Source organism: Mustelus asterias, chromosome 16, assembly GCF_964213995.1.
Source record: "Mustelus asterias chromosome 16, sMusAst1.hap1.1, whole genome shotgun sequence".
NCBI classification, from domain to species: Eukaryota; Metazoa; Chordata; class Chondrichthyes; order Carcharhiniformes; family Triakidae; genus Mustelus; species Mustelus asterias.
Window position 1 is genome coordinate 55,957,548 of NC_135816.1, and position 26,263 is coordinate 55,983,810.

Consider the following 26,263-nt stretch of genomic DNA (forward strand, 5'->3'; position numbering starts at 1 on the left):
TCTGCTCTGCAGGGATTCTATGAAGTAATGCGATGGCTGACGCTGGAAAAAGTCAAATGTCACACAAAGGCATTAACTGGTGCCATCTTGTGCTTCACTGTGACACTTAAAAATTCAGTAAGAGGTCTCACAACACCAGGTTAAAGTCCAACAGGTTTATTTGGTAGCAAAAGCCATTAGCTTTCGGAGGGCTTGCTGCCCCTTCGTCAGGTGAGAAGGAGCAGCGCTCCGAAAGCTAGTGGCTTTTGCTACCAAATAAACCTGTTGGACTTTAACCTGGTGTTGTGAGACTTCTTACTGTGTTTACCCCAGTCCAAGGCCGGCATCTCCAAATCACACTTAAAAATTGCCCAAAACGGGAAGATCCCAGTATTACCATCCTTCACCAAATAAGCACATTTGGAATTAAGAAAAATAGTTGTTTACTGTTCCTCAAAAATTTGATTGACAAAAACTTTCACAAACAACTTTTCTTTCAGTAAACATCGCGTTTCGTGTCTGTGTGCAATCACCAAAGGACAAAACCTGGTTTCACACACCCCTTTTTTCAGTGAGGCTTTGATGCAGTATCAGGACATTGAGGTGCAAACTGAGCCGGAGTCCTGGTTGTGCTGGTGCTGGTGCTGCAGCTGGAAGGGAAACAAACCCCGCAAACTTCCCATTCATTCCCACTCAGAGCATCAGCCAGAGGGAGCGCCCGCCTCTGGCTGTTGCCGTGCTCCTGATTGGACGCGGTTCGCCGTCAATCATGTCCTCATTGTGACGTCAAGCTCGTGCAAGTCGCATGACGCCGTGGGGCGGGGCTAATGACCACGCGTCACATCCGGCGGGCCGGTTTCTGGGTGACGGTTACTGGCGGGGGCTGAAGGAGATTTGGTGACTGCGCCATGGGTTACACTGGCCTGATGGTGCCCATCATCGTCCTCACCGTCTTCTGGGGCGTCGTAGGCGGAGTGGTACCCTGGTTCATTCCCAAAGGACCGAATAGAGGGTGAGGCTGCTGGTGGGGAGTGAGAGCCCGACTTGCTAAGGGTTACTGAGCAACCCGGGGGGCAGTGGCTCAGCGAGCGCTTAGTGTGGGTTACACAATCTCGGGCAGACTACTCGTACTGAAGCTGGGGAGTGAAAACTGCATTAAGGTGTATGGATGGGGGGAGGGGGTGAAACTGTCCTGCTGAGGGTCAAGGGAGGGGGAGAGGGGGTGAAACTGTCCTGCAGAGGGTCGGGGGGGGGGGGGTGAAACTGTCCTGCTGAGGGTCGGGGGGGGGGGGGGGTGAAACTGTCCTGCTGAGGAGGGGGAGGGGGGGGGGGGTGTGAAACTGCCCTGCTGAGGGTCGGGGGAGGCGAAACTGCCCTGCTGAGGGTCGGGGGGGGGGGGGGGGGGGTGAAACTGCCCTGTTGAGGGTCGGGGGGGGGGGGTGAAACTGCCCTGCTGAGGGTCAGGGGAGGGGGGGGGGTGAAACTGTCCTGCTGAGGGTCGGGGGGAGGTGAAACTGCCCTGCTGAGGGTTGGGGAGGGTGAAACTGCCCTGCTGAGGGTCGGGGGGGAGGGGGGGGTGAAACTGCCCTGCTGAGGGTCAGGGGAGGGGGGGGTGAAACTGTCCTGCTGAGGGTCGGGGGGAGGTGAAACTGCCCTGCTGAGGGTTGGGGAGGGTGAAACTGCCCTGCTGAGGGTCGGGGGGGAGGGGGGGGTGAAACTGCCCTGCTGAGGGTCAGGGGAGGGGGGGGTGAAACTGTCCTGCTGAGGGTCAGGGGAGGGGGGGGGGTGAAACTGTCCTGCTGAGGGTCAGGGGGGGGGTGGTGAAACTGTCCTGCTGAGGGTCAGGGGAGGGGGGGGTGAAACTGTCCTGCTGAGTGGAGGGGGGGGGGGTGAAACTGCCCTGCTGAGGGTCAGGGGAGGGGGGGGTGAAACTGCCCTGCTGAGGGTCGGGGGGGGGGGGGGTGAAACTGTCCTGCTGAGGGTCAGGGAGGGAGTGAAACTGCCCTGCTGAGGGTCGGGGGGGGGGGGTGAAACTGCCCTGCTGAGGGGGAGGGAGGGCGTGAAACTGCCCTGCTGAGGGTCGGGGGAGGGGGGGGTGAAACTGTCCTGCTGAGGGTCATGGGGGGAGGGAGGTCGTGAAATGTCCTGCTGAGGGTTGGGGGGGTGTGAAACTGTCCTGCTGAGGGTCGGGGGGGGGGTGAAACTGCCCTGTTGAGGGGGGGGGTGGAATTGATTCTCCCCAGGTTTCCTCTGGGTGCTCCGTTTTCCCCTCTCAATCTAAACATATGCAGGTTAGGTGGGTTGGCCTTGTTAGACTGTCCCTTAATGTCCGAAGATATCTAGGGGAATTAGTGGGGTAAATGTGTGGAGTTACGGGGCTAGAGCCTGGGTAAGATGCTCTGTCAGAGTCGGTGTGGACTCAATGGGCTAAATGGCCTCCTACACTATAGAATTCTGTGAAAGTGCCCTGCTGAGAAGGGGGCAGCAGGACTTACACTGGGGGTTGGGGAAGCAATTACGGTGTGTTTGAGGGGGGGGGGAAAGGAGGTGTGGAGGGTGAGGGCCAAGGGGTTGAGGGTGAAGTTGAATCATAGAATGGAATTATAGAATTCCGACAGTGCAGAAAGAGGCCATTTGGCCCGTTGAGTCTACACTGACAACTGTTCCACTCAGGCCTTATCTCTCTAACCCCACATGAACTTAGAAACCCTACAGTGCAGAAAGAGGCCATTCGGCCCATCGAGTCTGCACAGACCACAATCCCACCCAGGCCCTACCTCCATATCCCTACATATTTACCCCCTAATCCCTCTAACCTGCACATCCCAGGATACTAAGGGGCAATTTTAGCTTGGCCAATCAACCTAACCTGCACATCTTTGGACTGTGGGAGGAAACCGGAGCACCCGGAGGAAACCCACGCAGACACGAGGAGAATGTGCAAACTCCACACAGACAGTGACCCAAGCCGGGAATCGAACCCAGGTCCCTGGAGCTATGAAGCAGCAGTGCTAACCACTGTGCTTCTGTGCCGCCCCATATTTATCCTGCTAGTCCCCCTGACGTGGAGATGCCAGCATTGGACTGGGGTAAACCCAGCAAGAGTTGTAACAACACCAGATTAAAGTCCAACAGGTTTATTTGGTAGCAAATGCCATTAGCTTTCGGAGCGCTGCTCCTTCGTCAGATGGAGTGGATATTTGCTCTCAAACAGGGCACAGAGACACAAAATCAAGTTACAGAATACTGATTAGAATGCGAATCTCTTCAGCCAACCAGGTCTTAAAGGTACAGACAATGTGAGTGGAGGGAGCATTAAGCAAAGGTTAGAGATGTGTATTGTCTCCAGACAGGACAGACATTGTACCTTTAAGACTGTAGAGATTCGCATTCTAATCAGTATTCTGTAACTTGATTTTGTGTCTCTGTATGCCCTGTTTGAGAGCAAATATCCACTCCATCTGACGAAGGAGCAGCGCTCTGAAAGCTAATGGCATTTGCTACCAAATAAGCCTGTTGGACTTTAACCTGGTGTTGTTACAACTCTTGCTGTGTCCCCCTGACACACAGGGACAATTTAGTATGGCCAATCCACCTAACCTGCGCATCTTTGGACTGTGGAAGGAAACTGGAGCACCTGGAGGAAACCCACACAGACATGGGGAGAACATGCAAACTCCATACAAACCGTGACCTGAGGCTGGAATCGGACCTGAGTCCCTGGTGCTGTGAGGCAGCATTGCTAAGCACTGTGCCACCATGCTGTCCATAAATATGAGACCCTTTCCACCCAACCCTCCCCCAGAAGATGGGGCTACTGAGCAAATCATGTTTTGGGAGGGGGAGTGTAATGTGACCCAACATTTTGGGGTAGGTGAGAGAGATGGAAGAAGTTCGAAGCAGTATCCTGCTTCAAGAATTGGATTAATTTATGTGGGGTGCTTAGAGGACAGACGGTATTGTTGGAGTCTGACATTGAGGCATGGTTGTGAGGAAAGTGAGTGGAGGAGGCAAGATACACTTGTGCAGAGTAAGGTGTTGCTCACTAAGTGAGGGAAAAGGGAAGATAATCTGTTATTTGAGAGGACTCACCCGGTGTAAGGGAGGTGGGTGTGCTGGAGAGGATCTGTGTGGTTACAGAACGATTCTGATGAAGATAAGCTGCTTGTAGTGTTAATACTCATACAGTTTTATAATGAGTTTGAAATTGAATCTGTCATTTTGGTTTTGTTAAAATCATTTCCAAATCTGGTGGTGAAAAGACCATAGATGGTACTATTGCAGGTATCAAATGATACTTAGTTTCCAGATTACAGCAGTGTTCCTGCAGTACATGTGGTTAACTGATTTCTGCAGTCAAACCACAATAAGAACAAAAATAGTGCGAGGAATAATTTGTTTGCATGAAATCACATTTTGTGTTATGATATTGTAATAAGAGCTAAGGATTACTCTGCATAATTTTCATATTGATAGGAAAAAACCTAAGCTTATGTAGCAGTAAGGCAATGAGTTTTGAAATAGAAATGACGTAATTTTTTAAGAGCACCATTTTACAGGTTTTTGTTTAATAAGGTAGAATGAATTCCACTAGACTACTGAGGTGTTACCTGATCCTGACTATGTAAACTGGTGGGTGCTTTGCAGGGAAAAGGTGCTGACTAAAGAAGTTCATAAATTGCTTTTAGCTTCGACTTTATTTTGGGAAAACAGGGTTTAAGATTTGTTTTGGTGGGGGAAACCGCTTATTTTAACCAGTGTGAATCATGCATTCAAATATTTTATTTCTTTCAGGGTTATTAACACTATGCTGGTTACAAGTGCTGTTTGCTGCTACCTTTTGTGAGTATGAACAAATCATGATTCCCATTGAAGGATATTTTGAGTACCATATGAACTAATAATTTAGTTTCTAATGAAAAAAAAATAAAAATAGCAATAAACACTGTTCAGAAATTCTCCATTATTCAAAATGTGACTTGTTTTGAACACTGCATGCCATTGCTTTGAATATTTAGTGGTGTGAATAGTTCCATCTTGAGTTTTTCTAAACTAAAAGTTCTTTTCTGTCTTGAAAATGAATTACTGTTTTTAGCATAATAGTCAAAGTCTAGGTAGAAGGCTGTTCTGTTAAGTTTGAAGGTGCTGCTTTAAGGTTTTAAACTTCACCTTTGCTATCATTCAGGTTAACATGTTACCTAAGAAATGTGATAACGTATAAATTCATTATATTCTTAAGACCAAACAGATATCACAATTAAAATTACATTCCTGGATTTTTATATTGACCATGTGTTATTTCCAATGGTTTTGGTGGTGAGAGAGAGATGCATCCTGATTTTTTTTTTGCATTAATCATATCTTGCAAAACTTGCTACTTTCTGTTGGACGGTATGCAACCACCTTCTGCCCTCCCAAAACAACTTAATAAGGAAAAAAGTTTCAAATGTGCTTGCTGATGTGAGATTTTGGTCTGTCCCAAATATAAAGGTTGTGTGTTTGTCAGGTTACTTACCAAGTCTGGAGGTTTACTGTACAAATGACAAACTAGAAAAGGCTAGTTGCGTAAACAGGATTTATGAAACATTGACAATGCCTGGGCCTTAAGTTACCTGGTAAATAACACTGATCTTGTTGTTCTGGTTTCCACCAGATAATGCTACTAAACTGAAGGTTATAAGCTGGTTCTGTCCTGGTCTGTACAGTTACTAAAACTAGGTTGAACTGCTTGTGCTGTCAATAAGCAATTGAATTGATGTGACGGGTGAGCACCCCGGGGGTTTTAGTTTTAATCATTAACACCCCCCCCATCCCCCACCTCACTGATGTGCCTTGGGCTGATTTTCTGTTGGAGGGGTTAATTCCTAAAGTGCTAGATAACAGCACTGATGAAATAATGCATGAATACTCTTAGAATATGTTGCACATCTCATCAAGACTATGTAAGGAAAAGAAAATGCACACTGACTTTACTTGCAGAATGCAAATCTGACCATGGCCTGCCTAATACTCTTTCACTTCATGAAAGTTATCGTGGTCATATAAAATGAGGAACTTGTGTCATAGTTGAAGATAATGGGACTTGAATTATTTCTCAATCGTTGAGTTTTTTGTCTTTACTAGGTAAAAATTAGCATGAAATTAGCTAGTAGTTAAAAACAAATTATTGTGGATGCTGGAATCTGGAACCAAAAGAGAAAACGCTGGACAAAGGGTCATCTGGACTCAAAACGTCAGCTCTTTTCTCTCCTTGCAAATACTGCCAGACCTGCTGAGATTTTTCACTGTAGTTATCAGTTATATAGATTTGTCTAATTTAAAACTTTATTAAATTTGCATGTTTACTGCTTTGAAAAGGACAGCAGGTGGTGCTATCATTAATAAAATGATTGCTATGATGCATTGAGAATGAAAATGTTTAATAGTCACTTGTTTGCATAGAATTTTCTGTTTATGAAAGCGTTTAGCTAGAAGACAAGTCAGCCTAACTGTAGTTAAAGCATGTTTTCTTGTTCTAACGGGCAGTCAGTTTAGATAAACCAGCAAAAAAAAATGGAAAGAGAAATTAAATGTTTTGCATTTTAAAAAGAAACCCTCCCCATCCCATCTCCCTGATCCTGTGCAAAACATCACTTAAGACTGTGTAGATAACTTTCTCCAGGTCTCAACCAACACAGTTGATGATATAACAAAGGAAATGTGAAATAGCGGTCAAAGTCGTAGGTGAACTAGAATATTGCTGCAAAGAGAGACATGGAGTTGAAGCTTTTCACCTTGTCCTCATCAGGACAAAGGAAAGAATACCAAATTTCAAACAGTCACAACAATTTATACTACAGGAGAAAAGATGTGCTAATTGTGGGGTCAAGTGGCTGAGGCATTGCCATGGAGAAAGCAACAATAAGCTCCCCATGTTTCTGGGTAATTCAAAAAAATCAGAAGGCTTTAACATATTCCTTTTTAGTGGAACAGAGGTGTCTGCATGTTTTGGACCAGAACCAAACCTCAAATTACCCTTGTCATGAATGTGCCAACAGGTTCAAAGCCATCAGCATTTCAAAAGGTGTTTCATAGGACGTAAATCCCAATAATGAGATTAGCAATTGTAGACAGATCAAAATAAAAACATCATCCTGCTAATAGGAAACACTTTGGGTAGATGATTGCATCATTCAGGGAAGACATACGTATTTTAATTTTTTAGAACTTACAGAAGTTGCGGGAGGGTACAGAGAGCCAAATATACTTCAAAGGGAAACAATGATATTAGCAATTCTAGAAACATTTGTTGTGTGTGATATGATTGGCAACCTCTTCGTGGAAGCAGAGGGCAGATTGTAAACTGGTTCCATCTGGCAGACCAGGAGCAAGAGTACAGAAAATCTTTGTAGAGGCAGTTAAAACCCATATCTTCCTGAACCAAGTAATTAATGTTCACCAGAATAACTACTTAGTCGCATACAGTGTGCTAACTGGTCTTTATTTACGGATCTATTGGATTGGATATTGTTTGGGCAGAGGGTAGTCCTGAAAGAGTTCAGATCTTGTAAATATACTTCTGATCAAAGGGGTAGTTCTTAGTTAAACATTGTGGGTGTGTTTCATAGTTTTCTTGTACATAACTGTCTTTGATCATTATAGTCCTGTTCATGTATAGGTCTTTTCTTTATTGTAATAAATCTTTAATAAATGTTATACCATGATTGGGTTGATTCCTGTTCTCACTGGGTATCGCACGTGGCTCCTTGCACCATTCCTGTAGACAAAGCTGTACACCATCATGAACCGGTGTTTTCAAGTTGAGGTGCCCTCAGATAACGTCAACTGGGTTTGTGACACCTAGAAAAGTAAAGTATATCAAAATATTTGAATAACAGGTTAAGCAAGCAGTTTCATGCTCTTATGCCTTGGCGACACAAATTATATTTTCCACTAATTGGACTGGCTGTGAAACATATCGAACAACGTGTTCCTGCAGTTGTTCATAATGGACAGGGCACAGATGGTGCTCAACCAGCAGGCGCTTGCATAACCCAAAACAAAATGTCTGCTGTTGGATATAGTTAAATTTGATTCTGCGATTGGGAAGCACTTGTTGAATGATCCTGAGTGTGATAATAGCTCCACTAACAACCAATTCAGGATAATCAGTTGAGTTCATAATGTGGCTCATTTGTGCTTGCTAGAAGCTACACGTTCATATGCAGGGACCATTCTCTGCAAACAAAAGGAATATGTTCATGTCTTGCGCTTTTTTTCAATTACCTGGAAGCATAGGGGGCCTATTCTCTTAACCCCTAGAGTCTTTTCTCCTGTAGTATGGATTGTGATCATTTGAAATCTGGCATTCTTGCATTTGTCCTGATGAGTGCAAGGCAAAAAGCTTCAGCAATATGTCTCTTTGCAGCAATATTCAAGTTTTGTATTACCAGATGATTTTGGATAAACTACTTGGAATGAGAATATACTCATATTTTTGCACTTTTCAGCAGTATGTCAAACTAAAAGAAAAAAAAATGTTTAAAAGCAGCAGCTAACTGCCTAAAAAGTGGCTGGGTGAATTTGCACTCTGGTGCAATGCTGAGGCGGAAATGAAATGTCCCTGATTCAGTTGCTGGTTGATTAGTTAATTGGTCTCTTGAGGCAGTAATCACAGTTGGCCTTAATTCCCCCAAATTTGATAGTATGGAGAATGATGAAGTCCTTTGATTTAAAATAATTTTCCATTGTTTAAAGTGCAACATTCCTGAAAAATCCAAGTTATTAAAGCAGGTTTTACAGAAATGGTTACTATACTTATTCAGAGTAAATGTCAATTATAAGACCATAGTTTAGTTTTTAAAAAATAGTTTCAAGATTATTACAAAGTATTTGATCCGAGAGGACATACAGAATCAGTTCTTCAGTGTTCAGCCAGAATTGGGGTGTGGGTTTCTGTTTGAAGAAGCCCATTACGTTGATCAAATTTAGACGATGAATAGTACGTGGCTAAAACATGGAACCTACTTGTACTAAAGCACAATACATGTTGAAGTATTGATGGAGACGTGTTTTGAACCAATTTTTAATTTGGCATGGTGCTTAGTCAAAATTGACTGTCAATCTGTAACAGTATACTTTGACATTAACTGTTGATATTTCAACTTGATATTTGGCTGTGATTGTTAGAATGCAGTAAAATATTTCAGAAGCTATAGCTGATCTCGTAGGAAAAAAGAAAGTCAACCAATTTCTATTTAGTACATTAGACTGTTTATTCCAATACTATGACAAATATTTGGTTTCTGTACAACTTGACATTTCCAGCCAACCACCTTGCACAGTTAAATCACATGTACAACACAACATCATTCAACAAGTATTTAGACTGTACCCAAGTCTCCTATCATTCTATCTGTTTCATTTTAGGGCAGCACGGTGACAGTGGTTTGCACTTCTGCCTCACAGCACCAGGGACCCGGGTTCAATTCCAGCCTCGGGTCACTCTCTGTGTGGAGTTTGCATTTTCTCCCTGTGTCTGCGTGGGTTTCCTCCGGGTGCTCCGGTTTCCTCCCATAGTCCAAAGATGTGCAGGTTAGATTAATTGGGCATGCTAAATTGACCCTGGTGTCAGGGGTATTAGCAGGAAAAATACGTGGCATTATGGAGAAAGGGCCTGGATAGGATTGTGGTTGGTGCAGACTCAATGGGACAAATGGCTGCCTCCTGCACTGTAGGGATCCTATGATTTCAGCCAATCAGCAGAGGTTCCTACTGTTTTCTTGTATTCAAAGTTTTGCTTGCAATAACGTTGATATTCAATAAATGAACTTTTCAAAGTTCCCAACAAACACCTATAACACCTAGTGCTGCCTCAGCGCCAGGGTCCTGGGTTCGATTCCCGGTTTGGGTCACTGTGAAGTTTGCATGTTCTCCCCGTGTCTGCGTGGATTTCCTCCCACATTCTGAAAGATATGTTGGTTAGGCGCATTGACCTGAACACGTGCCGGAGTGTGGTGACTTGGGAAATTTCACAGTAACTTCATTGCAGTGTTAACATAAGCATTACTTGTGACTAATAAATAAACTTTATAAAACCAAGCCCTGCTTTACATGGCTAAAATCTGAGCCCTTTTAGGCACTACAAATGTAAGCTACCATGGGCAAGCCTAGCTTTCGTTTTAAGATAGTAATATTGGTAAACTTAGTTTGGGATTTGTTTCCATTCTTTTGCACTCTTTATGCCTAATTCTGGGATTTGTCGCACTCTATGTTTACCGTGGAGTTCAAAGCTGTTGGATTATCTGACCCTGAATCCCCTGTAATTGAATACTGCTGTGGTCTATCATAGACCTACAGACTGCAGTGTTGCAAATGTAGTTGGGCAGTGTCTATCAGCAATGATACATATCGAGTCCTTTGTGCAGGTACCACTGCTAGACATTGCTTAAGATAAGGGAGGTGGCTTGAAGTTTAACGGTTGTATTTCTAAAGGAGAATTGGCAAAGATTCTAAGTGAATAAAGTATACGGACTCTAAACGTTAACTCTGTTTCTCTCTAGAGATGCTGCCAGACCTACTGAATGTTTCCAGCATTTTGTCTTTATTTCAGGCTTCCAGCATTCAGAGTATTTTGCTTTTCTTATGGAATTCAGCAGAGTGCTGATGGACTGGTGAATTTCATTGAATATTGAGTGAATTAGTGTGTATTGTATGCATAGGATAATTTAAGATTATATAACATTCAGTTATATTCGAAATGGTATATGAAAACACATCACGTTGGTGACGCTCTAAAATGGCCTTTTTGGTGGGCAGGTATGATGAACTTTGGTTCATTGTTATTATTTTGGAGGCAAGGTTTAGTTATGAGAAGAACAATGGCGTCTGATGGGGAAATCATTCTCTCCCAGATGTCCTCTCCAGAGAGGCCAGGGAACAGTAGTACCTTTAATCTTCTGGACGTACCTAACCTGCTTTCCCTACAAATTAAAACAGGGTACTAATATGTGCAAATGACTACACATCAGGGAAAACTCAATCACATCAAGTCACTATAAGATAATCTGAAATTCCAACAACAGCTTGAGTTAAGTCTGTAATCAAATTCTCTAATGGGTAGATACCCAGCCATACTTGGGAGCTCATCTTAAAAGCAGCCTTCAATGTGGATTCCACATTCAGCAGATAACACCCAAAGCAAAGAGGGCTCTTGGATTTCTGAGGAGGAATCTTTGGTATTGCAACCAAAATGTCAGTTGTAGCTTAGCAAACATTTGTTCATCCAGTCCTGGAGTATGCACGTTGTGTGTGGGACCCTCGTACAATGAGATGCAAGTAAAATTGAAAAAGCAATTCTGCATAAATGTGGGAAATAGACCAGTGTCACATCCTTGATTAAAGATTTGGAATGGGAATCACTGTAGCAAATGAGGAAAAAATAAACTGACTTCTATAAAATATGGAATGGACTGCTGGAAATTGACAGAAACAAGTACCTAGTGCCCTCTGGCAATGTCAAAACATAAGGCAAATATCCACACGAGCTACAAAGACCATTAGTTTCCAAGATATTGTATCAACAGTCTTTCTTCCCGAGGACAATTTCCCATTTGAACAAACTGACAAAGGGAATAATCACAGCCCCATCACTTGAAATCTTTAAGAACCATCTTTAAATTGTTCCTATTAAGTTTACATTATCAGGGCCACCATCTCAATAGGTCATGTCTGGTTTAGCTAACACTACCCATATCAATTCTGGCAGAGTACACGTATTAGTCTGTGATGCCAACACAACTGAAGCAGAAGCTTATCTTTCATTTGGTATGCTGTACTGTAAGCCCTGGCCGATTTCGGAATACCTTAACAAAAGTGGTCATTCGTGGGTTCTAAGCATCAGAGTTTCTGTTCAAAGGTTGAGTTTTGAATGAACCAAATTCTCCTATTTATCCTGCCAACCTGCGATCATAAATCTGTCAATCAAATACAACAAAGATTTACTGGATCTCCAGAAGAGTCTAATAAATGAGCATTACTACCGTTTCAGTTTACCTAAGCCACAGTTGTGGCACTGAAGTGCTGTGTGCCAGTTCACTAAACATTCTATGCTGTATTTGGCAGTAAAATTTGCTTTTGATCTGTTTCAGATTTCAGCACTAAAGTAGTATCATTCGGTTTGGGACTAGTTATGAACTGTAGAGAGTCAAAGATGATTCTTTGAATGGATAGTAGCTTTTCATCCAGTGACTGACTATATTTGGGCAAATGTTAATGTTAAGCATTATATTGGAGTCTTGATGGCTGTAAAATACAGATGAGTTATTTTGAGCAACAAGGCAACCAGCTACCTGCGGAAGAATTGACAGTCAAACAGGACCTAACCTGAAGCATCACGTCAGTTTAGGACTGGAGGAGTGCAGAATCTGGAAGCTTTCATAACATTACCTCCTTGTTCCCAATTCTGCCTAATCTCTGCCATGCCTTATGTTTTTCATTGCTTTTCTCTCTGCAGTCAGCAAGTCATGCCATCTTTCACTTTTCCTCACCCAGGTATTTCACCACACCCAGCCTGCACAAACTATTCCTACACTGACCCATTACAATGCTTCTGCTTTGCTACCTTGCTGCCCTGTACCAGGATTATATCTTTTTTGGGTAAGTCCACAGCTACCCTCTGCCATTTGGTGTTTTCTAAAGGGCTGATCTGATCAAGGCATCAGTTATTGTCTCCTTGGGAGCCGCATTGCTAACTGCTTTCATCCTCTTTGACATTCCCCCCTCAGCACATCAACAAAGGGCTAATCTTGCCAACTTTCCATCTCACTGACTGCACCCACTAATGCCTACAAGTCATCCTGCAGATAACAATCACTCCCCTTTCCCTCCGGAAAGTCCATTCAAGGACTTTGGTTTTGTGTTCTGGTTATTAATAAAGGTATACTAGCAAAGACCTGCAAAATATTTGCGGTCAAATTAGTATTTTTGTTGCACAGTACTTCAGTAAATACAGGAATTCTAATTATTATTTCACCAAAGACCTTAACTGACTCAAAAATTTTCATTTCGGTAAAAGCTACTTGTCTGTGTGCATAAAACAGACCTAAATATATAAATACAAATTTTAGCAGCAGCCTGGTGACTTGTTTATGATCATAGAATATGAAAGTTTAATTGAGAACTGTTTTTTCCAGAGCAGAAAAGGCATGTCTATATTCGATGGGCTCAGCATTATTTGAAGAATAAATACTCATTTTCCTTGAAATCTGTTTGTTATTTCATCAGTTATCAAAGACGGCTTCCTAACTACCAATCTTGAACAATTACAAAGTCCTTATTTGGGACTCATTTTCTATAGTCTAAATTTGTGCAGTGGCACACTCATCGGAGTTACATTATGTAGAAACTCTGGAGAGTATAGATTGAATCGGATTCATTCAGCACAGAAGTTGACCATTTGGACCATCAAGTCATGCTAGTCCTCTGCAGAGCAATCCACTCAGTTCCATCCTGCGAGTTTATTTCTCTCGTGTCCATCCCATTTCCATTAGAAATCCTTAGTCTTTGTTTCCACCACCATGACGGCGTTGGACTGGGGTGGGCACAATAAGAAGTCTCACAATACCAGGTTAAAGTCCAACAGGTTTATTTGGAATCACGAGCTTTCGGAGCGCTGCCCTTTGACTCACCTGAGGAAGGAGCAGTGCTCCGAAAGCTTGAGATTCCAAATAAACATGTTGGACTTTAACCTGGTGTTGTGCGACTTCTTACAGTGACCACCATGATGTGCAGAGGGTTTCAGGTCATTACTGCTTGCTATACATAAATTTTTCCTCACATTCTCGGGTGGATGGATCTATTACAAGGGGGCATAACTATAGGGTTCGTGGTGGGAGATACAGGAAGGATATCAGAGGTAGGTTCTTTACGCAGAGAGTGGTTGGGGTGTGGAATGGACTGCCTGCAGTGATAGTGGAGTCAGACACTTTAGGGACATTTAAGCGGTTATTGGATAGGCACATGGAGCACACCAGGATGATAGGGAGTGGGATAGCTTGATCTTGGTTTCAGATAAAGCTCGGCACAACATCGTGGGCCGAAGGGCCTGTTCTGTGCTGTACTGTTCTATGTTCTATTCTGCATCTTTTGCCCAAAGATCTTAAAGCTGTGTTCCCCAGACCTTTGTACTATCAGCTAAATGAAAAAGCTTTTCTTTGCATACTGTGGGAGTTTTTCAGTGACTTAAATGTTATGCTGGCTTTTATTTCTGTTTATTTAAAAACAGCTCAGCAAATTCAAAGAACTTCTGAAGACAGTAATTCTGGATGAAGACGTACTTTATTTTTCCCAGGCCAGGTCCACACGTGTGGGACAATAGTTTGAGGCAGCCCAAACAATTCCAAATTACATGGGAATCATCATTACAATTGTACATTTCCAGAAATCATTTGCCTGCCTACTCTGTTCATCCTAACCTGATGAGCCAATCATTTTAGTATGAATCATTTACCTTGGCCATTACACCTTCTGGCAACATGAGAATATATCGGTATGTAAAGTCTGGAAATTCTTGCCCATCGTCTCCAGGTAATCTGCTACGTTAATCCAGAAAGTTCTTTCCCATTATCTCTTAGCAATTTAAATACGTAAGTCCGTAAGTGTTCAAAAGTTTCCTTTCTCATTGTCTTATGATGCGTACGAAATAATTCTTATCTGGTGTAATGTAAGACCTATTCATTCGCCTGTCTGAGAATTCCAGGACTGTCTGGAGTCCATACTGATAAACTCTGTGCTCTGTGGCTGTATTGTTCTTAAAGAATGTGGTTCATATTACTCAGCTTTATCCCATTATGTCTTGGGGCAGTCTATAGTTGGCCAAGGTGTACATTTTAAATACAGAATATATAAAAACATGTTTAAATTCTCTAACGATGGTTATATATGTTTCTACACAAACAGTATCTTTGTAACTTCAGTACTTTGCACTTTACTATATTAACTCTAAATTAGTTTATCTATTAGTCTTTTAGGCTCAGGTTATCTTAAATCCCTCTAACACTTACCTAAAACTGTCATCTTGTATTTCTCTATCAGATTTGACCTCAATATACTTTGTTCCAAGGAGAACAACCACAACTGCTCCAATTTAACCTTGTTTTTAAAGTGTAGTCAGAACTGGATGCACCCCTATTTTACAGCCGTCGACTCTCTGGTCTCGGACCAGAGCTGTATGAAGATTCAATCCGCATTTGTACTGAATACCTTTATGATGCTGAAGATCACATATGCTTGCTGATTGCTTTCTCAATATGTCCTGCTGCTTTCAAACATTTGCGCACATGCACCTGAAGGTCTCTGTCCCAGCACATGCTTTAGAACTGTACCATTAAATCTAAATTTCCTTCCCTTCTTGGTGGCACAGTGGTTAGCACTGCTGTGTCTCGGTGCCAGGGACCTGGGTTCAGTTTTGGCGTTGTGACTGTGTGTGGAGTTTGCATGTTCTCCTTGTGTTTGCGTGTGTTTCCTCTGGGTGCTCTGCTTTCCTCCCACAGTCCAAAGATGTGCTGGTTAGGTTGATTGGCTAACACTGCCCCTTCGAGTCCCAATATATATGTTAGTGGGATTAGCAGGGTAAATATGTGGGTTACAAGGTAAGCCTGGGTATGAATCAGTGCAGACTCTGGTCCGAATGGCTTCCTTCTGCGCTGCAGGGATTCTATAATTCATTGAATCAGGATGAGCAAGTATTCTGCCAAAATGCATCACCTCACACTTCTCCATTATAATCTATCTGCCACTTGTCTGCTCATATATGTATCCTAGTATCATCCTTGGTATTTGCCAACACCAAGTTTGATATCATTGACAAGTTTTGAAATTTTGCTCTGTATTCCAATATCTAAATCGTTCATGTATATTTTTTAAAAAAGCAATGATCCCAGCTCTTGAACGTTGGGGATCACCACTGTCTACCATTCCCCAGTCTGAAAAACAACCATTTACCATGACTTTGCCCTTAAGCCAATTTTTTCACCTAAGCTGACACAGCCCTCTTATTCTGTAAGCTTCAATTTTTTAACCAGTTTATGTGGTACTAGTCAAATGTTTTTTTTCTAAAAGCTATATATACAAGATCCATTCATTAACCTCCTCTGTTAATTCATCAAAAAATTCAATTAGATTAGTCAAACACTAAATTCCTTTTAGAAATCTGAGCTGGCTCTTAATTAACTCAAACCTCTCCAAGTGCCTGTTTTGATTTTTTTTTTCCCCTGACGTTAAACTGACTAACCTATAGCTGCCTGGACAGCCCTTGCACCCTTTCTTGAATCAAGTGTCATGAGGTGCAAAGAATAGCTTTCAAATAATGAACTTTATAAAAGAATTGTCCATGCCATTTTGGCACACTTGGCAATTCCATCTCATTCAAACACAAAAGGTTCTGTGGTTGCTGGAAATCTAAAATAAAATATGCTGGATAAACTCAGCAGGTTAGGCAGCCTCTGGAATGAAACAGTTCTAAACATCAATTCTAGCTCTCAACATGAATCATTAACTTTGTTTCCCTCCACAGATACCATCATCCCATTCTCCTGTCCCATGTCATTTAATCCTTCCCATGCTGTCCCCATCCTGCTGTTGCCAACCACGTCCCTCCTTTAAATCCAAATTCTCCTGCAACCAATATCTCCCTCGAGGGTAACTTTGGGAGCCTCTTACCTTCTATTTCTGTTGATTTCTACCCCTCACCACACATCCCCACCCTCCACCACTGCCAGCAACTGTTGGCAGCTGCAAGTGCATCATGCACTCCAGATGCCTCCAAGTGCCCCAGGTATTTATTGACCGACAAAGTTAAAGTTTATTTATTAGTCACAAGTAGGCTTACCTTAACACTGCAATGAAGTTACTGTGAAAATCCCCTAGTCGCCACACTCTGTTCGGGTACACCGAGGGAGAATTTAGCATGGCCAGTGCACCTAACCAGCACGTCGTTTAGACTGTTGGAAGAAACCGAAGCACTCGGAGGAAACCCACGCAGACACGGGGAAAACATGCAGACTCCGCACAGACAGTGACCCAAGCTGGGGAATTGAACCCCAGTCCCTGACATTGTGAAGCAGTAGTGCTAACCACTGTGCCATCGTGCCGCCCAACAACTTGCTCCTTAAGTTGACTAATTAATATAGTTTGGGGAGACAAAACTGACTGTTGTAAAGTGAGAAATTGCTATTCAGTACCGAATGCTATTATAAACGATATTTGCAAACTTAGAAACTTAGAACAGTACAGGCCCTTCGGCCCTCGATATTGTGCCGACCTTTGTCCGAAACCAAGATCAAGCTATCCCACTCCCTATCATTCTGGTGTGCTCCATATGCCTATCCAATAACTGCTTGAAAGTTCCTAAAGTGTCCGACTCCACTATCAAAGCAGGCAGTCTATTCCACACCCCAACCACTTTGAGTAAAGAACCTTCCTCGGACATCCTTCCTGTATCTCCCACCATGAACCTTATAGTTATGCCCCCTAGTAATAGCTACATCCACCCAAGGAAATAGTCTCTGAACGGCCACTCTATTTATTCCCCTCATCATCTTATAAACCTCTATTAAGTCGCCTCTCATCCTCCTCCGCTCTAAAGAGAAAAGCCCTAGCTCCCTCAACCTTTCCTCGTAAGACCTACCCTCCAAACCAGGCAGCATCCTGGTAAATCTCCTTTGCACTCTTTCCAATGCTTCCACATCCTTATAGTGAGGTGACCAGAATTGCACACAGTATTCCAAATGTGGTCTCACCAAGGTCCTGTACAGTTGCAGCATAACCCCACGGCTCTTAAACTCAAACCCTCTGTTAATAAACGCTAATGCACTATAGGCCTTCTTCACAGCTCTATCCACTTGAGTGGCAACCTTCAGAGATCTGTGGATATGAACCCCAAGATCTCTCTGTTCCTCCACATTCCTCAACCTTGCCGTTGACCCTGTAATCTGCATTCAAATTTGTCCTACCAAAATGAATCACCTTGCACTTATCAGGATTAAACTCCATCTGCCATTTTTCGGCCCAGCTCTGCATCCTATCAATATCTCTTTGCAGCCTACAACAGGCCTCCACCTCATCTACTACTCCACCAATCTTGGTGTCATCAGCAAATTTACTGACCCACCCTTCAGCCCCCTCCTCCAAGTTATTGATAAAAATCACAAATAGCAGAGGACCCAACACTGATCCCTGTGGTACACCGCTGGTAACTGGTCTCCAGGCTGAAAATTTTCCATCCACCACCACCCTCTGTCTTCTATGAGATCGCCAGTTACTTATCCAATCGGCCAAATCTCCCTCTGTCCCACACCTCCTTACTTCATGAGCCGACCATGGGGAACCTTATCAAACACCTTACTAAAATCCATGTATACGACATCAACTGCTCTATCTTCATCTACACACCTCGTTACCACCTCAAAGAATTCAATCAAATTTGAGGCCAGATTTACCCTTCACGAATCCATGTTGACTATATAGTTATATAGCATTTATATAGTCTTTACTGTACTAAAACCTTGCAAAGCATTTAATAGGAACCTTATTAAACAATTTAAGTAATCACATAATTAAACAATACAGTTGCCAATATAAACCAGTTAACCTATGCAATGAGAATGAAACAATGACAAAATGTTACACTTGTTATGAAAATTACTAAAGCAAAATCTCTGCACAATACCTGAACTTGTATTCTGATGTTGCATGGTTGATTCAAGGCCTCAAATGAGTTGAGATCCAACCGATAAGGACTGCTCAATGTTCTTCTGTTCCGAGAAATGTGAAACAATGGTTTGCTTTGTTTAGTTCATTGTGAAAGCTTTTAATAGGTAATTCTGGAAAACCTGATGTGACCTGTGTGGCAACAAAATAACCATTGGTTATTTGAGTGACACAGTGGCTATTGTAAAACTAAAATAAAAGACGTTCTGTTGGACAGTCTGTTAGTCAATATGTAATTTAGGAAATGCCCTAGAATCTGGGCAGACTTCCTCCTGATTCATCAATGAATTCTTCACATTTTGTTCTCATTTGGATTCCAGTATTGTAGCAGCCAGCCATCTATAATCTGTTCTTGTGCTATGGTTCACAGGAAGCCCTGCAAACAGCTGCACACATTTCTGATTTGTGGTCAAAGAATGTTCCTTTTGTTGACTTCCATAGTACTAGATTTAAATACTAAAGCTTGTATTAATTTTTGAACTGAAGCATACAAGTGCAGTAGATATTTCTTGGTGAGAAGGTACATTAATATAGAGGTAACACTAGTCATGCTCTTCTGGAGATTTAGAAAATAGTATTGTAGCATCTGCATTCTGTATAATTCATTGAAGATTTTGCAATATGCTTTAAACGTTCCCCCCCCCCCCCCCGGCCCGTGCATGTCAGCCTTGGCTCAGTTGGTAGAACTTTCCTATGAGTCAGCTTGTGGGATAATTAATTCACTGCCAGTATGCCATCTTTCAGGTGAGACATTGAATAAATATAAAGGACCCCATGGTACTATTTGAACAGCGATGTGTTTTCCTCCTCCTTGCCTCTGATGTTTGTGGGTCCTTGCCCTGTAAATTGGCTGTTGTATTTCCCTCCATTATCATAAGTACTTCAAAAAGTACTTAACTGGTGGTAAAGCCCTTCCTGAGGTCACAAAAGGCACTCTACAAATGCACATTTTTTTCTTTCCATCTTCCACACACCTTCCTCTTGTGAAAATGTTGATTCTTGCTGGGACATAATAATGCTCTGGCATTGGGTCCAATGAGTGAACTTGGATTGTTTAGAACCAGCAATCTGTTTGATCCTGGAAAGACATATCAGCTGAATTTGATTCCTTTCCAATCTGCCACATGATCACAACCCAGGCTAGCATCAGTTAACTCCAAGCAAACCAGTGATTAACCTGAATCTACCTGAACTGTGTGGCAAATCATGTTTTTTCCATTTCACGTTTTGTCAACACCCTCCTCTCCCAACTCAACCATGCTGTAAACTCTCAAATTCTCTGTTAAATCATCTCTGCCTTGCTTCATCTTTTTAAATCACACCTTGAGACATCCTGTAAAACTAGTTGCTTTAGTCACTTCCCCAACCTCTACTTCAGGGGTTCCAAATTGTGGGTTATGGCCCCCCCAATGGAGTTCACATTTGGGATTGTGAACTCTTTTGAGCAGCAATGACGACTATGGAGAGGAGATTAGCATGTCCAGAGGCTAGGGCAGGACAGCCCTGGACCCACTGGATCAATTCTGCCAAATAGCATGGGGCGGACATTGAGGTCAAAATGCTCTAACCTCAGAAAACACTTGTGGCTGCAAATTTGAGTGGGCTTGGGATGTTTGTGAGCCAACTTAACATTACTAGAGAGTGGCAGGTGTAACTCAGTCACCGCTTGAGCATAGGCAAAAGTGGGTGGTCACATGGCTAAGCCTGTAGGGTTCAAAATTTACCATGTTTCTGCCTGTCAAATAGGCTTTTAATACCGGGATAGTAACTCTGCTTCACAGGTTACCTTTACCTAGATCAAGGGGGTGCGTGGCTAATGATTGGAGGCCAGTTGAGAGGAGGGGCTGGTAAGAGAGGCTGTCTTAGAGTGGGGGAGGAGGGTTAGAAAGTAGACACTGAAGGGTTTGGGGTAAGTGAGGGGGCTTTGGAATGTGTCTGAGTTACAGGATGAGGGAGTTTGGGAAGAGGGGCTGCTGAGTGAGAGGGGGGTGGGGGAGGAGAGACTGATTACAATTTATGTATGTGGAGATGCTGACAGAGAAGGGCTTTACTTGAACCTTCTGTCAGGGAAAATGGAAAACTTGGCTGAACCTAGAGTTCTTATAATATAAAGTGTTTTAATAACACTTTGATATTTATATGATGTATATGGTGATCTGTACTTAGATGTTAATGTGCTCCTTTATTGCTATTTTGTTTTTGTTGCCAGAGCATGTTAATTTTCAGATGTTAAAATCTGGTCACAATGGAAAATAATTTGGAGAGCATTGCTCAACTTAATTTCAAGATTTGCTCCCCTACCTCCCCATGTTTCATGTTTCACTGAGCTTGTATTAAGTAATGACGAGGCCAGAATTTATTGCATAGCCTGATTGACCTTAAAGGTGATAAATCGCCACCTCGCATTCTTGCCCTTTGTCTGGCATATGTACTCCCATGGTGCTATTTGATAGGCAACTCCAGAATTTTGACCAGCAACAGTGAAGGAATGGCAACATAAGATACTACATAGTCAAGTTTTTTTTAGACTTGAAGTTTATAACCTCATAGAAATCATAGAAACCCTACAGTACAGAAAGAGGCCATTCGGCCCATCGAGTCTGCACCGACCACAATCCCACCCAGGCCCTACCCCCATATCCCTACATATTTTACACACTAATCCCTCTAATCTATGCATCCCAGGACACTAAGGGGCAATTTTAGCATGGCCAATCAACCTAACCCGCACATCTTTGGACTGTGGGAGGAAACCGGAGCACCCGGAGGAAACCCACGCAGACACGAGGAGAATGTGCAAACTCCACACAGGCAGTGACCCAAACCTAAATGATTGTAGTGGTTTAGCTAACAGGCTAGGAGTCTAGAGGTTGAACTCATTTTGTTTAGACGAATTGTGAAATTGAATTAATGAAACGTGACACTTTGTGGGGTGGCACCATCCAAGAGAATGATGAAAGATGCTGAATTGTAAAAATATGACGAGTTCCCAATCGGAGAAAAGAATGCCACCCTCCTCTGTCTTGTTTACTGGTGTTCCCTCGGTGTAAAATGTATAACAATCGGGGATATACATTCATGGGCAATTAATTTAGTTTTGCAAGTGCAAAATAAATTGAGTGATAACTGATCATCTGCACACAACACAATAATGAAAAAAAAAATCACATTTAAGGGCCCCAATTTTAAAAAAAATGGTGTTAATGCTTGAATATTACACTACACTGTGGAAAGGGAAACCTTGTTTGTGCTAGTCACTTTCTGGTTCTGGATCTGACCTGTTTCACACAGGCTGTCTTTAGACCCATCCTGTTTTTGTGGCTAGCCTTTGATTGGGCAATGGTCCACTCATCTCTACTTTGCACACTGTCATTGGTGATATAGTGTTTATGAAATAGCCTTGGTAAAACTGCAAGGCTGTAATTAAAAATTCGTAGTTCAGATGACAGTTGTCTGTTTGACTGTCTCAATGTCTTCAGTTTGAAGTTTTATAATCTGTCCGATGTCTGTCTATTGTAGTAAAGATCTGAAGTAAATGTCTGATTAAGGTGTGAAGAAATATCAAATAAACTCAATGCCTTGCTGGAAAAAATAGTCTATCTTGCCATCAGTCAACTATCCCTCCCTGTGTGACCTGCCGAATGCCCTGAGCTGGTTCTCCACTTGTATCAACGAAAAGTAGTGGCAGGGCACAGATTCACTGCACCTTTCCATAATTCTTTAAGAGGAAGTGAACTTGACATGTTGGAGTTCAAACTGGGGCCACTGCTCATTCATTGCAGTTCTGATCCAGTGTCTTGACATTATGAATATCATATTTGATCTTAAAACCTTTATCACTTATAATTCATACTTTTCAGCAATGTGCATAACCTGTTTTGATTTCATGACATCAGGGTATTGTGCAAAATAAATTTACATTATCTGATATATCTTTCAATTATTCAGAGTCTGGTAACCAGAAGACAGTATAAATGCATGAGTTGTGTTAAGTGGTTATTTTGGTATTGTTGAATTGATCTTTACTGAACTTGAAAATAGAGAATAGATTCACTTATATTATTTGGTCAAGAATAGTTGCTGGATAAGGTAACTGCCGCCAGTCGGTACTGTTTCCCAATTAAATGGAAAGCACACTAAGTTGTCACATTCTGGATTATCAAACAATTCAAACATTTCCATGGTACATTGTTAGAACAGAAGATGGTCTATCAATACAATTAGAGGTGGAAAAAGATCCCTTTCAGCTAAATGTGGCTGATAACTTTTTCTTTTGTAATTGCAGCTGGTTGATTGCAATCCTGTCCCAATTAAACCCCCTCTTTGGTCCACAATTGAAAAATGAGACAATCTGGTACCTGCGCTACCAATGGCCCTGAATTCATCAAATATCTTTCTATGGAGGTCAGGTGAGCTTTTGAGAAGTGTTTTACATGTAACTTTATTGTCATAGATGTATGGTTTTAGAAGGTACAGTTTATTCAGTGTATATAACACTAATATTTCTGAGCTGAGTAATGACCTTGGTATTTGTTTCAAGGGCTGGCACTGTGCCCAGATTTTTGTAGTTGGATAAAACTGGGTAAACTTTTAGGTATTTAAATTGAAAACATTTAAATTCCAATTAAATAGTTTGAGTAATCCTTGTACTTATCACTTACAAATATGAAGTTTATAAGATTGTTTTGGAAATGTCTCTAACTTGGGGAAATTTGGAGGAATGAAGGATTCATGTGGCAGTGGAGATGAAGTTGGAAGAGAATAGAGTGATTGGGGCAGGGCAATTATCAGATCAGACTTTAGAATTGCTCACCAGAGGCAGGTCATTCAGACTGTAGAATTGTATTGGTATCCTTACCATATCCAATCCCACTACTCATCCTATAAAATTAATTTTAAAGTAGCAATCTTATGGATAAAACCCCTAAATTTTCCAAGTTCTCCATTCTGATCATAATCTTCCAACCCTAGTTATCACTTGAATGAATCTATGCTGCAACCTTTTCCATTGTTTTTATATCATAATAGGATGCCCATTATTGTACACAATTGGCTTTGCAGGTTCAATCTTGCCTCCTTGCTTTATGCCTCTCAAATGGCATCCTATGTGACTGTGACAAAGGTAAACTACCCTTCCTCATCCTTCTGGTCACAGTTGACTTCTGACGCCCCTCCTCTGACGCCCCTCCACCGTCATCCAGTGGGTGGGGGCTGCTCTCATTCATAACCTGGCTCCAATTAGACAGATATCAGTTCTTGCTCCCATAAAGTTACCCCAAAGATCTTTCCCTTCCTGCAAAGCCCCCACCCCCTGCCACCCCTTCCATCTATATGCTGCCACTGTGATGTCATCTGGGAACAACATTAGTTTTTACATATACATTGACACCCAACAGAAGCTTATCTCGGTTAAATTTGACACCAAAATTGAAAACATTCTGGTTCAACGTTGATCACCAGAGAAAGCGATAAGAGTTTGCAGCAGAGATCGATAAAAATGACTTCAGTCTGCCCAATATTTAAATGGAGAAATTTCTGCTCATTCAGCGCTGGATGTCGGATAAACATAAAAGCGGAGGAGACAAGAAAGTTGACGCCCATATTGACCCTGAGATGATCTTCTGACCATACATCCAGTCCATCACTGACTGTTGTTTTCACTGACATAACATCAGACTTTGCTGCTGCCTTAGCTCATCTGCTGCTGAAACCATACCACTAGTCTTGACTATTCCAATATATGAATGGTCAATCTCTCTTTCTATCCTCTGTGAACTTGAGTTCAGTAAGAAGTTTAACAACACCAGGTTAAAGTCCCAACAGGTTTATTTGGTAGCAAAAGCCACAAAAATGGCTTTTGCTACTAATTTTGTCTGTATATCTAGTCTTTAATCTTTTTTGAATTGGTGATCAGTGGCAGAGCAAATGTAAATACCAACTCTGTGCTATTAGATTTGGATAAAATATAGCAGTGCTACTGACCAGTGCATTTCATATCCATTCAAATTGTTCCCAAAAATATCAGTATATATTAACATTAAATATATTTCACCTGCCAGAATATGTAATTAACATGCTTGTTTAATCTACTAATTTTTAAGCTTTGACTTCATTAAATATATGGAAGGCAGTTGCACCAAATGTACAATTCATAAATTTCATGCCAGGAAAAATATGAGAATGAGTTAAATCTCTTTGGAGCAAGAACTGCTCATCTAACCTTTTCTGGACAACCTTCCTGTTGTAAATTATTCAATTTCATTTAAAATGCCATGTGACGAAGCAGGACATCTGGGTGGCTGTGCAAAATTACATGGTTCAGACTAACCCAATAGTAATGAACAGAGTCCCAGTTAATTGAGTTGTGCTTACATACATTACATGTTTGATGTGAAATCATTACGGGGAGCAGGAGAGCATGTTCTAATAATCGTCCTCTGCTGCTTATTCACTTACACTAAAAGCCAAGTACTGAATTGCATGCTTTTGTGAAACATTGCCCTTAATGTAACTTTATGTTCCTCAGTTGTTTCTGATGTTGAAATTGCCTTTTACTTTTCGGCATCAGTAGAAACTACCAATTTGAGTTGACTAATGGAATGGGGGTATATGACAAGCGTTGAAACCTGTAGTCACTGATGCCGCTCTAGAAGCGGAACAAACGATCACGGTTCTCAATTTGTCAGTTGGTCATTTTTTTAACAAGCCAACAAATGTGGATTTGGATGCTTGTTTCTGCTTTATATAATCTGTTTTTCTTTTTTCAGAGAAAGAAGATACCTTTCAAATCACTGCAAATGATTCATTTGCACCCGAGTAGCTTTCTTAAATGGGAACTTTCCCAAATGGCATTCAACGGCAGTGAACTATTTTGAATTTTGCATTCTGATTTATAATGTGTGAATTGGAATGGATTCTTGGAATTTGAAATAATAAGACTAATATGAATATTTAGCAACAATGTATTGGAAACCTAAATGTGTCTTAAACCCTTCAGCTGTGGAGCATTTTGGGCAATTTTTATAACATTTATACTAATGGAAAAAAAATCACCAGAATGTAGTACTATGGGGGAAATAATGTAATTTGTGTCAAACAAAAGTTTATTTTCTGGGGTCTTATTTTTGTACTAACCTGACTGTGTACTACCATATGAATGTGCAGATCTAGTTAAAACACCTGTGTACTGCTTTCATATTTCTTGTTTTCTGTTGTTTACTAAAATTGAAATTTGTTTCAAATCTGATTGTGAAAAGAATTTAATAAATACTTGTTGAAAAGCTTTAGGTTTGGACATGCTGCAATTTTTATCTATCAAGTGTTTAAAATGACAGAATATTGTACTTGCATGAGATTATCAGGAAACCCATTTGGTTTAGTTAGAGATATAGTAACCTAAAAGTTTATTTGCTGTGATCTTGCAATTAAGCAATGTGGAAATGACATAAGCCTTTGGTTCTCATTGTGACCATTTGTTTTAGATATGAAAAGGGAAATTGAAACTTCATGTCATATCTAAAATATTGTAACAAATGGC

The 26,263-nt window shown here is 41.6% G+C and overlaps 1 protein-coding gene across 2 annotated transcripts; it reads left to right on the top strand.

Moving 5' to 3' along the window:
- The first annotated feature begins 807 nt into the window (after positions 1-807).
- Positions 808-26,008, top strand: atp6v0e1 (ATPase H+ transporting V0 subunit e1). Of its 2 annotated transcripts, none has more exons than XM_078231144.1 (4): positions 808-991; positions 4,774-4,821; positions 23,012-23,135; positions 25,494-26,008. In XM_078231144.1, the coding sequence occupies exons 1-3, from the start codon at positions 888-890 to the stop codon at positions 23,103-23,105; spliced, it is 246 nt and encodes an 81-aa protein (XP_078087270.1). In that variant the 5' UTR covers positions 808-887; the 3' UTR covers positions 23,106-23,135; positions 25,494-26,008. The 2 variants fall into 2 exon arrangements, with proteins under 2 accessions (XP_078087270.1, XP_078087271.1); XM_078231145.1 differs by having other exon boundaries at positions 23,012-23,130.
- Positions 26,009-26,263: the final 255 nt, after the last annotated feature.

Excerpts from the sequence above, each read along its gene's own strand:
- atp6v0e1 (XM_078231144.1), top strand. The coding sequence starts at position 888 with ATGGGTTACACTGGCCTGATGGTGCCCATCATCGTCCTCACCGTCTTC. Across the intron at positions 992-4,773 it reads CCCAAAGGACCGAATAGAGG|GGTTATTAACACTATGCTGG; the intron begins GTGAGGCTGCTG and ends TATTTCTTTCAG. Across the intron at positions 4,822-23,011 it reads GCTGTTTGCTGCTACCTTTT|CTGGTTGATTGCAATCCTGT; the intron begins GTGAGTATGAAC and ends TTGTAATTGCAG.